This window comes from Vulpes lagopus, chromosome 3 (assembly GCF_018345385.1).
Source record: "Vulpes lagopus strain Blue_001 chromosome 3, ASM1834538v1, whole genome shotgun sequence".
Taxonomy (NCBI): Eukaryota; Metazoa; Chordata; class Mammalia; order Carnivora; family Canidae; genus Vulpes; species Vulpes lagopus.
The window spans coordinates 111,089,958-111,105,659 of record NC_054826.1 but is presented as its reverse complement, the minus strand read 5'-3'; the positions used below and the strand labels follow the sequence as shown (position 1 = coordinate 111,105,659).

The window sequence follows — 15,702 nt, the reverse complement described above, 5'->3', positions numbered from 1 at the left end:
CCCTCAGGCCACTGGTAACTCTGTCCACCTGTCTTCCCTCCCATCCCTCACAGGACCATACCAAACTCATCCTGTGCCCACTAATGGCAGCTGTGACCTACATCGATGAGAGGCGGGATTTCCGCACGTACCGCCTGAGCCTACTGGAGGAATACGGCTGCTCCAAGGAGCTGGCCAGCCGGCTCCGCTACGCCCGCACCATGGTGGACAAGCTACTCAGCTCCCGCTCAGCTGCCAACCGTCTCAAGTCCTCTTCATAGGCCTTCCTCCCCTCTGGACTGGCACCCTTTCCCACCCCCACAGCACCTTGGCCTGTACTGGTTAGCTTCCACAGTGCCATTTTCTAGAATGTACCCTCCGGCCCTGGGGGCTGGGAAGAGCTACATCACCTTTGCTGATGGGGGTCACCATGTAAGTTATTTTTGTACATGTTCAGGTGTGGGTTCTGTGGCCCTGTCCCCCTCAACCCCACCATATGAATTGTACAGAATATCGCTTTTGAATCTGGGACTGTCTTTTCCTTGCCTTTATATACATTAAACACATGTGAATCTTCTTTTTCTTCTGTAGTCCCTGAGGATGCCTGGCTTCCAGGCTCTGGACATGTCTTTGCTCCAGAAGCCCCAGGCTGCCAAGACTCTGCCAGTCTTTTCTGCCACTGAGGCCCAACCCCTTGTCCAGTGGCCTCAGCTCCCAGCAGCTCCTGGGCTTGGCTCCTTGGCCCTGGAGGCTGGTGGGTAGTAGGGCAGGAAGAGGCTTTCAGAGGCACAGCTCCTCATGGCACCGTACGTGTGCAGCAGCAGCCGCGGGAAGCGAGTTGTGAAGTACTGGACGAAACTGTCAGGGATGTGGCCTAGCGCCTGCCGTACCTCAGTCGGGAGCTCCCTGTAGTGGTGCTTCTGGAGGGAGGTAGAGCAGAGAGCCCCTGCTCAGCTGTGACCTGGCTGCCCCATAATCCGGGCCCCGCTCAAACCCTAGAGCACACCTTGTTCCTCATAGCACGGAGCAGGTCTCGCACTGACGTTCCCTTATACGTCCGGAACCTTCTCAGATCTGTGGGAGGAAACTCCTTGGCAAAGCTGGCCCCACTCAATTTTCCTCAGTCTCCCAGACCCACTCTGAGCCTGGCCTCTACCTGTCTGCAGTGGTACAGAGATGTGCTTGTGCCAGTTGCACCGGACCACCGTGGAGCCTCCTGCCTCCAGTGCCATCACGAGGGGCCCTTGCTCGGACTCCTTCTCCAGCCAGTCGCTGACATCCTAGGACCCCATAGAGTTCTTGAGCCTCATGACCAGTTTCAGAGGCCACAGAGCCCAGGAGTGCCCTATGACTTGGGGGGAGCAAAACAGCAAAACTTATTGCTTTAGGATAAGGATTGTTGCCCCTTGGGTACAGCTCCTCAGTGCCATGTCTCCCGTGCCAGGTCTTCATCAACCTGTGAGGTGTAGGTACTGTTGTCCCTGTTTTACAGATGAGCAAACAGGCTCAGAGGCATAAAGTCCCTTGGTGAAGGTCACATGAGTGGGATGGGCTATCTGGGCACTGGTGTAGCGTGAGTGATAACTAGGGCTGAATCTAGGGTTGAATGGCCTGGGGTCTGTGTCACATAGGGGTGGGGGCAGGAGTGGAGGCTGGGGCTGGGAAGTCTGGTAGTGAGCAGATGAGTGCCAACATGGCAGTGTAGGCCCCAGCTTGGTTCAGAGAAGGAGCTGGGCTTTTTGGAATAGGTGAACAAGTTCTCTTTCCCTAACCACTCTGGCTTCCCCTTATCATTCAGCACCCAGACTTGGGGACTTATCTGGGGCCATCCCCAAGATTTTCCTCTGACCTGGAAGAACTGGAGCTGCTTGGCTCTGCTCCAGAAGAAGGGGTGGGCAAGCACCTGGTGAGCAGAGGGTCGGACCTGTGGCAGGGGGCTCAGCATGGCCTCAACCAGGTTCCTGGCGACCACCTTGTCTGTAGGGGCAGATGGGAGCAACGGTTTCAGGCCCACCTGGCCCTATGCCCTGTTTCCTCCCTTCTCTGCCAGTCCCAGTCCTGCCTCACCATGGGCCTCTTCCTCCAGGTGAGTCAGACTGGGAGTCCCTGCAAGGATGTTTGCCTGGCGATAAAGACTCTCTCCAAACGGGTGGTTGCCAGCAGAAAGCACGTAGTAGAACACACAGCCCGCAGAGAAGATGTCCACTGCACTTGTCTGGGGGCCAGAGAGACCAACATAAGAAGGCAGTCCCTGCTTCCAGGAAGCCTGCCTGGTTCAATTCTCCCACGGGCTGAGACAGTAGTCACGGCTTTGGTTCAGACTAGAACTCCAGGAAGCTTCCAGAGCACTATCTCCTTGACCTGAGGTCTCCCCTCTGCAGCACTGAAAGGGGCCCATGATTTTCATTCAAACTCTTTGCCCCCAGTGAGCTGCTGGTGCACGTGTGCAAGCTGTATTCCTTGAGGCCTAGCAGGTAACGAGTGAGGGAGGCTGGCCAGGCGTGAGGGAATGAAGCGGCGGTGAAAACCCTTCTGTAGCTCAGGATTTCTTAACCCGGTTTCTATTGACATTTGGGGCTGGATTATTGCCACAGGGGTCTGTCTGCATTGTAGGATGTTTAGCAGCTTCCCGAGCCTCCACCCACCAGATGCCAGTTGCCAGCCGCTATTCCCCTGCCAGGTATGACAACCAAGAATGTCTATAGACAGTGCCCAGTGTCCCCTGGGTGACAGCCACTGCTCTAGGTAAGAAGGGATGAACCACGCCACTCTAGATGAAGAGACAGGCTTGGCCACAGCAGGAGGGACACGGGGCCAGGGCTGGGGCTGTGACTCACGGGACTGTCGGAGGGCAGGAGCTGTAGGAGCTCCGGGGCCATCCACCCCTCCGTGCCGGGGATGCCCGAGCGGAGGCTGAAGCTACAGCGGCCAGCGGGCAGCTTCTTGCAGAGGCCGAAGTCCGAGAGCACCACCCTGCCTCGGCCGTCAGGCCCGTCAGGCCCCGCGATGAGGACGTTGGCCGGCTTCAGGTCGCGATGCACTGGGAGCAGAGCAGGGCTGAGTGGGGCAGTGGGGGCGGGGCCTGGGCGGGGCCGTGCAGAGGGTGGGCGGGGCGGCGGGGCCTACCTATGTGGAGGGAATGCAGGTGGGACAGGCCGGACATCAGCTGCTGCAGCGCCGTCACGGGCTCCAGGCCCCAGCGCTCCAGCTCTGGGTTTTCCACGTACTGTAGAGGCGGGGGACAGAGCGTCACTGTGCAACCTGGGACCCCGCCACCCCCCACCCCCCCACCGCCCCTCTGAGTCCTGGCTCACCTCCTGCAAAGAGGCTTGGCAGAGCTCCAGGGCGATGTAGTGGAACTGGGGTCCCCGCTCCGTACAAAAGTAGCGGAGCACATTGGGGTGCCTGTCCGACTCCTGCAGCAGCTGGACCTCCCTCCGGACCAGGCCGAAGCATTCACGGAGCAGCCGCTTGACAGCCACTGCCCGCCCCTCCAGCTGGCCCCTGGGAGGTTCCGAGAAGGAAGACAAGGAAAAGGCTCCCTCCTGCACCCACCTCCGGGAGCCTTTGGAAGAATGGCCCTCCGAAGGACAGTGGCGCAGAGTGCCCCCTCTCTAGCCGGGCTCCTAGCTACCTACTCACCGGAAGACGAACGTCCCGCCTGCCCCGCGGCCCAGCACGTCCTTGGGGTTGAAGGAAATCTTGCCCACCACGGTGAGCCGCTCAGCTGAAGGGAGAGGACGAGGCATGGTCTTGGGGAGGCTCTGCTCAGTCCACACCCTCCCGCCCCCTACACCTTTCTCTGGACTCCCAGCTACCCACGCCCAGCCTGGGGCTGCCACTTCGTGAGTTCTTGGCAAATTACTTAACCCCCGTGCCCTCGGTTTTCTCATCTGTATAGTGGGACTCGTGTTGATGATCCCACGTGGTGACTGTGGATTAAATGAATGAGTGGGGGGAGAGCTGCTAGATTATCTTCCTTCTCATTCTCCCTCTTCTGGTATTTTCTGCCTAGATTTCTTTATTTCCTCTGCCACTCTCCCCACCTCCACGAGTTTTAAATAAACTTTTTTCATTGAGGAATTGGCTTCAGACAGGAAGGTGGGCTTGGCAGCTGGCAGCATGGTGAGGGTGAGTGCAGTCCCCAGAAAGATTGCCATGGGGATGGTGTAGGAGGTGGGCAGCACTGGGCATTTGCAAAGCTGTCCCAGAGTTAGTTCTAGGGTAGCAGGGACCCCCCAGAATGCCTTGGTTTACTGTTAAGAAGGATGGGGTTGGCTCAGGTGGGCTGAGGTCTGTAGACTTGGACAATTACTGCTCTTCCCTTTGGGTAGCTTGGGAGACACCTCTCACAATGAATGCCCAGGCATGTCTGGCCAGGCTATGTGCCCTGCTCAGCTCCAAGGGACACCATTCATAGAGCTCAACGTACATGGTGCCCCCAAAATTGTGCAGTACAGGTCCTGAGAACACTCTACTCAGGAAGAGCTGCCCACTTGAGTCTCTGCAATTAGCGCTGGGAAAAGCAAATGAAAATTAGCATCAGGATCCGTGAGGAAAGTACCAAGCTGTCCCTCAGTATTGCTCCGGATTATTTTAGTAAAAATTCCCTCTCAAAAAAAAAAAAAAAATCCCTCTCATCTGTCAGTAAGATGCAGGAAGTAACCTAGATTTGTGTACCCTGGCCTCCAGAGAATGGCTGGGCTCAGGGCCTGTAAGCTTAGGGAAGAGTGGGCCTGTTTCTGGCAGCTTGGAAGGCAAGGACAGAGTTGCTGGGATCTGATGGACTCTGGCAGTGAGAGGTGAGTGTGGACTCAGGTGGCAAAGAGTGAATGAAGGGCAACGGCAAGAAAACCCACAGAGTGCTTTGATGAGAACCATTCTGGGAAAAGATTCAGCTTGAGTCTGACCCCCAAGAGATGAGCATTTCAGGATGCAGTGGGTATTATATGGACCCACTCAGAGACAGTAAAGTGACAAGAACTGCAACACCTCAGGGCTCAGGCCCATTCTCAGGTGTCCTTCGAAAAGAGCCAGCCCCTCGGGAAGGGGATTCACAGAGTGAATACAGGCATGAATGCTGGGAGCAGCATGGAAGCATCAGGCCAAGCATGGGTGGACTTCGCCTGAGCTCAGGGCACAGCAGCATGGCTCCAAGGCCGGAGGCAGTGGTCTGACCAGTGACCAGGAGGTGCCAGCAGTAGTTCCTGCAAAGGACTCAAGGCCAGTCCAGCCCAGAGCCAAAGAAGCAGGAGTAGCCTGGACTAAGCAATAAAAGCATGGGAAAGCCCCCCTGCAGACACCAGGGGAAGCTTTAAAGGGCTAGTTTATAGGGTCTAGTTGACAAGAGAAATTTTTTAAAATGTTATTTATATCAAAAAATGTTATTTATTTATGTGACAGAGAGCAAGAGAGCACAAGCAGGGGAAATAGCAGAGGGAGAGGAGAAGTAGGCTCCCTGTTGAGCAGAGAGCCTAATGCAGGGCTCCATCCCAGGACCCTGGGATCATGACCTGAGCCAAAGGCAGATGCTTAACGACTGAGCCACCCAGGCACTCCAACAAGAGAAATATTTAAAAATAAAAAGTCCTGGGCAGCCCCGGGTGGCTCAGCGGTTTAGCGCTGTCTTCAGCTCAGGGCCTGATCCTGGAGATCCAGGATCGAGTCCCACATTGGACTCCCTGTGTGGAGCCTGCTTCTCCCTCTGTCTGTGTCTCTGCACCCCCCCCCCCTCTCTCTCTCTCTCTCTCATGAATGAATGGATAAAGTCTTTAAAATAAAAAAATGAAAAGTCCTAAAGAGAGGGGGTAAAAAAACCAAAATGAGACCTAGGTAACTTACTAGTACTGTTACTGAATATGTTAAACTAACACAAATAGTATTAACGTCACTCAAGACTGATTTAATAATAACAATTCTGGTATGATTCTCTCATAATGAGGTGATACAATGAGGTGGGTGTTATTCCCATTTGACAGATGAGAAAACCGAAGCTCAGAGGAGGAAAGCAACCTGTCAAACTGAACAGCTGGTGGAGTTAGATCTATACTCAGTTCTATCTGCATCCAAGAGTCCTTGAGAGTAATGACAAATAATGATGGCAGACATTTCTAGAGTGCTTAGCTACATAGGAGGCTGTAAGTCCTCTCTTATTAACTCAGGCTTAAACACCGGACTATAGTAGCTTCTAATAAACCTGAACTTTGAAACTAAACCTGTCCCCTCTTTTCTCTTTCCCTGACTCTGCCCTTTCCTGTTCATTCAAGCTCACCGTCTGGGTCTTCAACTGCCTGGGCTTGCTCTGGGGAACTTGGAAGGCTCTTCTGGCCCTGTGAGGTGGCCCCTGATGGCAGGGGCTGAGCATTGTGTGAGATGTGAGGAGGATCTGCGGGTGCCAGGAGGGTCTGCTGAGGGTGTTGCTTCTCCACCAGTTGCTGCTGTTGCTGAAATACAGGGCCAAAGAGGGCTCAGCCCTGGCTAGGTCTGCCCCATGAGGGACCCAGTAGTGGTGCCTGAGACAGCCTCACACTGGACCATTAACCTACAGAACACAGTAGCAGGGGCTCAGGGAGCTGCTGGAAGGTAGGGAGCAGAATGGAGCTGGGTGAGGGAGAGAACTGCTGAGAGGTCTTGGAGAGGACAAGAAGAGCTCCCCCAAGGAAGACCCTAAGACGGACCTGAGCTCAGGGGCGATAGGCTTACCTGCCTCATTAGGAAGATGATCCACCCTCCCAGAAGGACAGCAGTGAGGCTAGCTGCCAGCAGGTCTTGAGGTCCCAGCCCTGGATACAAGTCTGGGGTTTTCTCTTCAGGATGTGGCTCCAGGTTCCAAGGTTTCTCATGGCTCAGGCTCCGGAGCTGAGGACAAAGGAACTTTCACTCTTAGAACACTGTGGAACCCCTAACCCTTCTCCAACACCAGTACAGGGCAGCTGGGCTTAGCTAAAGGGGCAGTGCATGATTAGTCTAAGTGGTGGGAAACGTGGTGCTCTCCATGGTGCTGAAACATCATGGTGTTGCTGGAGTGTGGTCTTCAAACCTAGCTGATGATCAACACCTCCTGAGAGGGGCATCACTAAAATACAGATACTCTTGGGAAATCTCCAAAAAATTCAGATATCCGGGCAGCCTGGGTGGCTCAGCGGTTTAGCGCCACCTTCTGCCCAGGGCTTGATCCTGGAGACCCAGGATTGAGTCCCACGTCAGGGTCCCTGCATGGAGCCTGCTTCTCCCTCTGCCTGTGTCTCTGCCTCTCTCTCTGTGTGTCTCTCATGAATAAATAAATAAAATCTTTAAGAAAAAAAATTCAGATATCCATCTCCAGTTCAGTGGGGCCTGAGTGGGCGGGCTCCCAGGAGACACTGATGAGCAATCAGGTTTGAAAATTACTGCTCCAGGTCATGGCTTGTCTCCTCTCTCTCTCTCTCTCTCTCTCTCTCTCTCTCTCTCTCTCTCTCTCTCTCTCAAGATTTACTTATTTGAGAGAGAAAAAGAGACAGAGGGAGAGGTGGTCATGGCTGTTCTAACCTTGAGTCACTAGGTCACTAGCGATTCTTTCCCAATCTTCTCGTAGGAGAGCATGCTTTTTTAGTTTTTCTGTTTACATTTTCTCATTTGATAAGTACTTTATAATTTTTACACTGAAGAAGAATTAAAACTGTGATTCCGATTTCACAATTTAGATAACCAATATCCTTTGACACTTCTAATATGTTTCTGGCAATAACAACATATACATATGTTTTTCCTCCAGAAAATTGTGTGACATCAATTGACCCACCCTCAGATGTTACTCCTAGAAACCTGAGGGAAAGGTCCAACAGCTGCCCTCCCAACCTGCCAAGTCTCCCCCCTTCCCCAATTCCCATGCCCTCTGCCCTTCTAGTACTGACCTCTGGGAAGAGGGCTGGGGCCTGTGTGCTCTCTGAGAGTCTGTTCTCAGCAGTCTCACTCTTTGGGGTGGGATGCACTCTTAGCATGGTGGTGTGCAGGACTGGGGGTGGCTCATGGTGTCCTAAGAGGCAGAGCAAAAGTCAGCTGGCTGAAGATGACCTCAGCCTGTCACTCAGAAGTTGGGCTCATAGGTCCTTCATCTTCAAATTTGAGCCAGAAGAATCTCACCAATGAGCAGCCACTGGCTAGGGAGGGTCACACTGCCTGAGGGGTATTTAACAGCAGTACTAGGTGAGCCCTCTCGTTCTCCTGAGACTTGGAGTGTCACTTCTTCTGTGGTGGGGCCATCCATGGGGGCCAGGGTCAGTCCACGAGGCTATGGCAAAAGATAGAGAGTCATGAGTGAGGGAGCTCCTCTTCTGCCCCGTCCCTTCTTTCCAGCCCCTCAGAGACCCCTTCTCACCACTAAGGCCACCCCTGTGTGAACGAGTGCTTTAGAAACATAGAAGCCAGTCTCATCTTTCCCCACATACAGTGTCATCCTAGTGAGGGAGAAGAAAAAAGGGGAGAAGGATGAGTGAAGGTGGTGGGTAGTTTCAGTTACCACTGTACCCATGTCTTTGTATTGTCCCCTCCCACATTGACTCTGGGCTTAGCCACCTGACTTGCTTTGGACAATGAAACAATAGAAAATGTGATGCAAGCAAAAGCTTGAGAAGTGTTCGTGCACTGGAACTTGTCTTTTCATGTTGTTCTCACAAGACCACCATGTGAGGAAAGCCTGGCTAGTCGGCTGGGGCATGAGAGACATCATTTGACATCCCCTAGGCCAAATAGTCCACCAACTATGATATAGTGGAGAGAGGTCATCCTAAACTATCCAGGCTCAGCCAAGCCACCGGATTGCCCAGATGAGAAAACCACCCAGCTGACCCACAGAATCCTGAAAAAAAATTAAGTGTTCATTGTTTTTAAGCTCTGCGTTTTGGGAGTGCTTTGTTATGCAGCAAATCTAGGTGATACAAACTCTATAGTCAAGATTTTTTAAGATTTTATTTATTTAGTCATGAGAGACACAGAGAGGCACAGGCAGAGGGAGAAGCAGGCTCCATGCAGGGAGCCTGGTGTGGGACTAGATCTCAGGTCTCCAGGATCACATCCTGGGCTGAAGGCGGCGCTAAACCACTGAGCCACCCCAACTGCCCTGTAGTCAAGATTTCTAAATCTATGTCTAGCCCAGACCTCTTTCAAGAGCTCAAAAAATTTTTTTAAAGATTTTATTTATTATTATTATTTATTCATGAGAGAGAGGCAGAGACACAGGCAGAAGGAGAAGCAGGCTCCACGCAGGGAGCCCAACATGGGACTCCATCCCAGGTCTCCAGGATCAGGCCCTGGGCTGAAGGTGGTGCTAAACCACTGAGCCACTCAGGCTGCTCAATTTTCTAAACCTGAACTTGTCACTTCATTCCTTAGCTCTTTCTCCTCTAGTGTTCCCTATCTCTGAAAACAACTGCACCCATGTGCTTCTAGAAACCTGCACAATGACCCTTGACTCCTTGCCCACAATTACCAAACTCTTCTGATCACCAAATTCTTATTGTTTTTCCCTCTTCAAATCTCTTACTTTCTACTTATTTCCATTTCTAGTGTTTCCACTCTACTCCAGAAGGTCTTTATCTCATGCCTGAATTAATGCAATATTCTATGCACGGGCACTTCCTAGCTACAGCACTCTGATATTCTCCACACTCTAGCCAGAGTTGTCTTTCTAAAATGCAAAGATGATCAAATCACTTCTTTGCTTAAAACCTTCCCATGACTTTTCCTTAGCCTCAGGAGAAAATGTCCAAACCATTTAAATTATCCTGCAAGATCCCTGCTATACACCCTCAGACCTTATTCCCTGTTCAGATCTATGGTCTAGCTTTATTTAATTTATGTTCCCTGACTGCCATGCTCGCTCGCTCTCTCTCTTGCTTCCTGTTCATCCCTCAGGTTTCAATTTAGATGTCCTGGAGAAAAGGACATCTAAATTGAAACCTTATTATCTGCGGTTATAATTGCCCTCTTCCACACTTGTCTCCCCCACTAGACTCAGATTTCTGTAGGTAGGAAACACTGGCTAATTGTACTTCCAGAGCTTAACAAGTGACTGGTACACAGTAAGTACTCAGTCAATATTTGTGCAATGAATTGAATGAATGGATAATCCCTGATTTTCCCAGTCTGTCTCCTTGTTCCCTAAAATGGGGACTCTAGGGCATTCATTCCTATAAGGGTGAGAGTTAGTCTTTAAGAATCAATAAAGCACAGCACCTACCAAGCAGAGCAAGCTCCATCCGTACACTGGAGTGGAGACCCAGAGGCCCCCTGTAGGCCATATTGTACCCTAGAGTTGCTGAATAGCAGGGCTATCCAGAAGGTCCTGGGGGCACTGTGGGGGGTGGGGGTGTTGGGCACTGGTTATTTGCCAATCAGTTTAGTAAACAACCAGTTTGAAATATTCTGGCGTGGGTCCAGCTATATTGGTGTGTCATGTTTGAACATCACATCTGCGCAAAGGGCTCCTCCCCAGTCCCCAGGGATGGGTACTTACAGAAGTTGAGTGTCCAAGACAGAGAAGACAGTAGCCGTGTGCTGGGGGCCTGAGGCAGGCAGTCGGATGTGGCCCCAGCGGAGGGCGAGGAAATGCAGGGTGTCCCGAGCCAGCGTGAGATGGGGTAGCTGGCGCAGGCTGTCCTGGTGCCAGGCGTAGATTCCCATCACTGGCATGCCCAAGTCCTGTGTCCACAGCACTGCCCCACTTCCTGGGTCCACGGTGAGCAGCAGGCCCATCCCACAGGATGTCAGGTGGCTCATATCTGCCAAGAAAGATGTCTGGGAAGATGTGGTCAAAGAGCTCTGACCTGAGGCCTCTCATAGCATCTTGGGGTGGTGGTGGGAAGTTGCGCTGAAGGTAGGCCACTGGGGGGGGCACTCAGGTGTGTGGGGGTCAAGTGAGATCCCCTGGAGGGTGCTGAGGACATAGGAAATTCAGTCAGAGTGCGCCAGGTCACTTTGATCTGTCAGGGGGTCAGTCAGGGTCAACTGGGAGCTGTGTAGGATGTGGGGTTCAGTCAGGGTCATCCAAAGGTGACTTAGGTGTGTGAGTCAGTCCAGATGGCTTGAGAGAGGTCACTTGGGATGTGGGGTAGTCAGTGATGGTCTCATTGATGTCACTCAGGAGAGGTCAACCAGGGGCAGCCTGGAGGCCTGTGGGTCACTTGGGAGTCATTTAGAGTGTGAATGGGATTAGTCAGGGGCCCCAGGAGTGTCAGTTGTGATGTGTCAGGGTTACTTGCATGGATTCTTTTTTTTTTTTTTTTTACTTGCATGGATTCTTATGCAAAATGATGAAGTCAGGGTATGAGGGGTGGCTAAGGGGCACCTGTAGGGTCATTCAGGCAGTTGGGTAGGTCATAATACCAAGGGGGTGGTCAGAATTACCTGGGGGAGGTTAATCTGGGGGGAGGTCACTTAGGGTTATCTCCCAGGGGTCATTCAACTTTGGGGGTCAGTTAGGACATGTGAGGACTCATCATAGTGTTCGAGGGTTGCCTGCGGTCACTTGGGACAAGGGTGCCACCCAAATGGCTCAGCTTATTTGGAATACAGAAGGTCCCCTGTTAAGGACTGCTTGGGGTATGGGAGGGTCAGGCTGGGTGATGAGGGAGTCACTTAGGGTTGTCACCAAGGGTGTGTCACTCAGAATGTGGTGGGGCTTGGTCGTGGGTGCCACCCAGGGTTCCCTGAGTTGGAGAGCTTGCTCCAAGGCTGGAGCCAGAGAAAGGAGGCACTCACATTTCCCGGGCAAGCTGTCCATGGGGGCTGCTGAGTAGCGGCGGTAGGTGATGTTCCAGCGCAGAGCTGGGGCCCTGGGGTCGTGCATGGTGACCGTGAACTCTGCCAATGCCCAGAAGCAGGGTTACCAGGAATGCCCAGGTGATACTCCTCCCATTTCCTCCCCAGGGGCTGTCACTGTGCACCCGTCCTAGAGCCCAGAGTCTGTGAGTTTCACAGTCTGGGTCACTGCTGTACCCTCGGCTCCTTGCTTCGTGCTCAGGGCAAGGTGTGTTGACTGACAGATTGACTGGCCTGGATTCAGCTTGGAAAGCAATCCCCAGGCCTGGACAGCACAAAAGAGGGGACTGGGTGCCCACAGCTTGGGGAGCAGCTGGGGCCTGACTCACGTGTTCGGCCGATGTAGAGGCGGGGGGTAGGGGGACCCTCTGTGGTCAGTGTCATCTGTGTCTTTCCTGACTCTGGGTCCACCACAAACCAGGCATCCTGCTTCCGGCCTGTGGAGGTGGAAAGTGTGCCAGCCCTCAAGATGGCCCGGGGCAGGGTGTGCAGCCTGCTGTCCTGTGCCCAGCTGACAAGGTCCTTGTCCTTGGCAGACCTGGACACACCCACAGGCTGGAGAGAGGTGCTTACCCGTGTAGAAGACGCCGTCAGAGCTGCGACACGGGGAGGCGTGAACCAGCTCGGGGATGGTAAATGGTAGCTTCTGAGAAGGAACATTTCCAGGAAGGAGTAAGAGCAGAAGAACATGTACAACCCACTCATGAGGCACAATTATCATTTTCATTTTCCAGAGAGGGTAAGTAACTTGACTGTGGTCACACAGCCCCCTCCGTGCTCTGGCTAACAGAAGCCCAGGCCCTCTCCCATCCCAAACATTGTTGGAAACACACCATTAATCCCTGTTGTTTCTGGGTCCCCAAGATGTACAGACTGCCATCAGCTGGGTCTGAGAGAAAGGCTGTCCTGTGGGGCAGAGGGGAACAGGGGAGGGTTAGGCACATGCTCCCTGGTTTCATGATGACCCTGTGTCCCTCTGTCTTCCCCACTATTAGTAGCCCACCCTTGCGGGAGGCATCACAATGCTCCAGAAACAAATCTCTTCCCTTGCTTCCAACATGCCCCTGCCCCCCATCCCACCAAACTCCCTCCAGACAACTGCAGCTTCCCCATCTCCCAGATGCCCCCTCCTTCAAAGACCATAGGTCCACTTACTCGGTGACGTACATTGGCCCTTGGATGATGGGATCTGTGGGTACAGGGACACAGAGCATGAGTCACCTCCTCCAGACTCCCCGCTGATAAGCATAGCTCCTATTCATTGTGTGCCTGGGTGCCAGACCCCGAGCCAAACATTTGACATTCATGTAATGTAATCCTCCCAAGAACTCTGTGAAGTAGGGTCATTACCTTTGGCCCCATTTTAGAGCTGAGGATTCAGAGTCCTCAGAGAGGTGACTCAGAGACTCAGAGAGGTGAAGTGAATGTCCCAAGGCCACACAGCCGAGAAGTGTGCAGATGTGCTGCGCTGGGTTCTACCCCAGGCTCATTTCTCCTCTGCCATGGGACCGCCACCCCTTGCTCACCATCCTTCAGCGTCCACTTCAAGTCCCCTGTCTGCTTGTTCAGTGCGTGGAGACTTCCATCCAGGGTGGACACTAGCAGGAGGCTCTCTGGCCTGAGGGTCTGGACCTGAAATGGGAAACAAAGTCACGTCCTCTGAGGAGTCCGGGTCCATCCCTTGTCCGCACTCCATGCAGGGCTACCTGTGACTCCCCTTCTCGAAGAAGGGGACAGACAAAGAAGGAAGCATGATTGGGGAAGCTGCTGACTCCCTCCAACCCCGTTGATCTCCTTGGCCCTAGACAGGGGTTACAGCAGGAGCTGGGGGACCCAGCCCCCATGGTGTCTAAAGACTCTCCTCGGGATGCCTGGGTGGCTCAGTGGGTGAGCGTCTGCCTTTGGCTCAGGTCATGATCTGGGGATCCTGGGATCGAGTCCCACATCGGGCTCCCCTCAGATGCCTCTCTCTCTGCATCTCCCATGAATAAATAAATAAAATCTTAAAAAAAAATAATAACAAAGTCCCTTCCCTACCCTTCAATTCTTTCTGGTTTTCTAAAGAAGACGGAGGACCTTTACAAATGGACTTCACAGCCTCCCTATGAGGTGGGTGCTATTGTTTCCAGGATGTACAGATGAGGGAGAGAGACTAAGGTCACACAGCTTAGGTCATTAGCCTAAAACCAAGCAGAAGAGGTACCTGAACCACCATGATTCTGATTCCAGTGCCTGGTCTCTTACTCGTTTGCCACCCTGTCCGGCTGTCTTGGGATGACCCCTTCTGCCTCCCCACACCAGCCCAGCTGCTTTTGGTGCCAGGCTCCAGGGGTCCTCTGGACCAAGGCTCTGGGTGGCCAGGGGAGGGAGAGAGGGCTGGAGCTACTCTTTCGTCTAGCCCCTACTGGGCTAACTCACCTGCGCTAGCCCCTCCTTGAGCAAACAGGGTGAGGCTGAGTGCCCAGCAGGAACCCTAACATCCGGGTTCAGGACCACACCCCTGCAAAAGCCACATCCTGCTTCAGGACCCTCAGGTTTGGAGCTGAGCCAATGGTTTTGGTGGCGAGTCGGAAAACTGCCTCCTGGCCCCCTCTCTTTTCACAGCCTGCTTTGTGGTCTGAGAATAAGCTGCAGGCTGGTTGCCCACAGTTGAAGTAGCTTGACCATCATCACGTCTACAAATTTGTTTTCAATTCGCTCATTTTTAACATTGGATATATTTCAATTTTTTAAAAATCTAGATTTCTAATTTCTCTCATTTCTACTTTTTCTAATTTTTCTGGAAACACACCTGCTCTGGCCACCCTGGGCTCACAGTCCTACTTGGCAGCCGTGGGTGAACCCAGAACTGGATGCACCGCAGGGGGATGGCATGAACAGCCAACACTCCATGGTCCCATTAGCTGTTCTGGGGGCTCCAGGCTGAATGAGTGGATTCCAGTCTGGGCGCCTTTGCCTTCTGCCTGCATTTCTGTAAAACTGGACTCTTACCTCCTGGCAGGGCTGGACGGGATCCCCCACACCTTCTTATTTATCCCAGAGGTTCTGAACCCAGGGTCCAGTTGTGGGCAAGGGAGACTGGCTGTGAACCGCCTGAATTTGTAAAACTGGGTGTGGGGGTTCATTTCTCCACAGAGGATTAAGTTAACCTTTGTCACCGCAGGGGATCCCAGGACTTTTAGGACGCCAGGCCCCCCAGCCCAGGCTGTTCTGCACCTGCACCCCGCGCTGCAGGAGGGGGCGGCTGTTCCGTGCCTGTCCAGGCTGGCACAGCTCTGCAGCTAGGTCATCGTGGGGCAACGGGCAACGCCCCCCCATCCCCCCGCAAAGCTAGGAAGCTTTTCCTGGCCAGGGTCCGACTTGGGACCCCTTGGAGCCAGAAGAGAGCAAGGCGCTCCCCCCTGCCCCGACCTTGGTGGGCCCTGCGGCCGCCCCACTTCTCACCTGTGGCCCCGGCGTCCGGAGCAGCGCCGCGAGCTGGAGCAGGAGCCCGAGGCGCAGCGGGGGCCACGGGCCGCACCCCATGACCGGTCCCTTGGCGCCTCCAGGGGACAGCAGGGCCCCCAGCCTGGCCCGCAGGAGACTCCGCCCCCGGGCTGGGCCACTTGGGTCCGCAGAGGCCGGGGGCGCAACCTCAGCCAGTGTCCCCCTCCCTCCCGCCGGCCCTTCGCATCACACCGCACCCCCGCTCACCCCCGCCCCCCCCCCTCGGCCCCCCGCTGGAGAGAGCGCGGGGAGGTCAGCGCAGGCCACTCAGGCAGCCCGTCCCGTGCCAAGTAGTCCACCGAGCGCCCCGCCTCCGTCACCCTGAGCTGGGTCAGTGGTCCCAGCAGCACGGATGGCAAAGCGGGCCGGTGGTTGGGATTCCAGTTCAGACGTCTGCCCTCAAGGCTTGCGGCCCGGCCTGTGCTGGGGGCCCCTGCGCCC

The 15,702-nt window shown here is 54.0% G+C and overlaps 2 protein-coding genes across 3 annotated transcripts in view; one reads left to right on the top strand and one right to left on the bottom strand.

Annotated features, from left to right (window-relative positions):
* Positions 1–555, top strand: part of PLK1 (polo like kinase 1) — a 20,985-nt gene extending 20,430 nt beyond the window's left edge. For both annotated transcript variants that reach the window (XM_041746903.1, XM_041746904.1), the window contains one exon: positions 54–555. In XM_041746903.1, the coding sequence (XP_041602837.1) occupies positions 54–260 (207 nt within the window). In that variant the 3' untranslated portion in view covers positions 261–555. The remainder of the gene's footprint in view (positions 1–53) is intronic.
* ERN2 (endoplasmic reticulum to nucleus signaling 2) lies at positions 512–15,702 on the bottom strand. The gene is made up of 22 exons (XM_041746902.1): positions 15,220–15,702; positions 13,302–13,407; positions 12,931–12,964; positions 12,609–12,681; positions 12,349–12,421; positions 12,105–12,212; positions 11,716–11,817; positions 10,472–10,736; positions 8,336–8,414; positions 8,101–8,248; positions 7,872–7,993; positions 6,682–6,837; positions 6,251–6,422; positions 3,622–3,706; positions 3,294–3,483; positions 3,106–3,205; positions 2,817–3,019; positions 2,047–2,194; positions 1,829–1,956; positions 1,136–1,259; positions 986–1,053; positions 512–899 (listed from the first exon to the last, which is right to left on the bottom strand). The coding sequence occupies exons 1-22, from the start codon at positions 15,298–15,300 to the stop codon at positions 687–689; spliced, it is 2,778 nt and encodes a 925-aa protein (XP_041602836.1). The 5' UTR covers positions 15,301–15,702; the 3' UTR covers positions 512–686.

What these genes read in the sequence shown, in the direction of transcription:
- ERN2 (XM_041746902.1), bottom strand. Translation starts at nt 15,300, where the DNA reads ATGGGGTGCGGCCCGTGGCCCCCGCTGCGCCTCGGGCTCCTGCTCCAG. An exon ending in TCCGGACGCCGGGGCCACAG is followed by an intron (nt 13,408 to 15,219) that starts GTGAGAAGTGGG and finishes TTCCCATTTCAG; the next exon opens with GTCCAGACCCTCAGGCCAGA. An exon ending in CCTGCATTCCCTCCACATAG is followed by an intron (nt 3,020 to 3,105) that starts GTAGGCCCCGCC and finishes CTCTGCTCCCAG; the next exon opens with TGCATCGCGACCTGAAGCCG.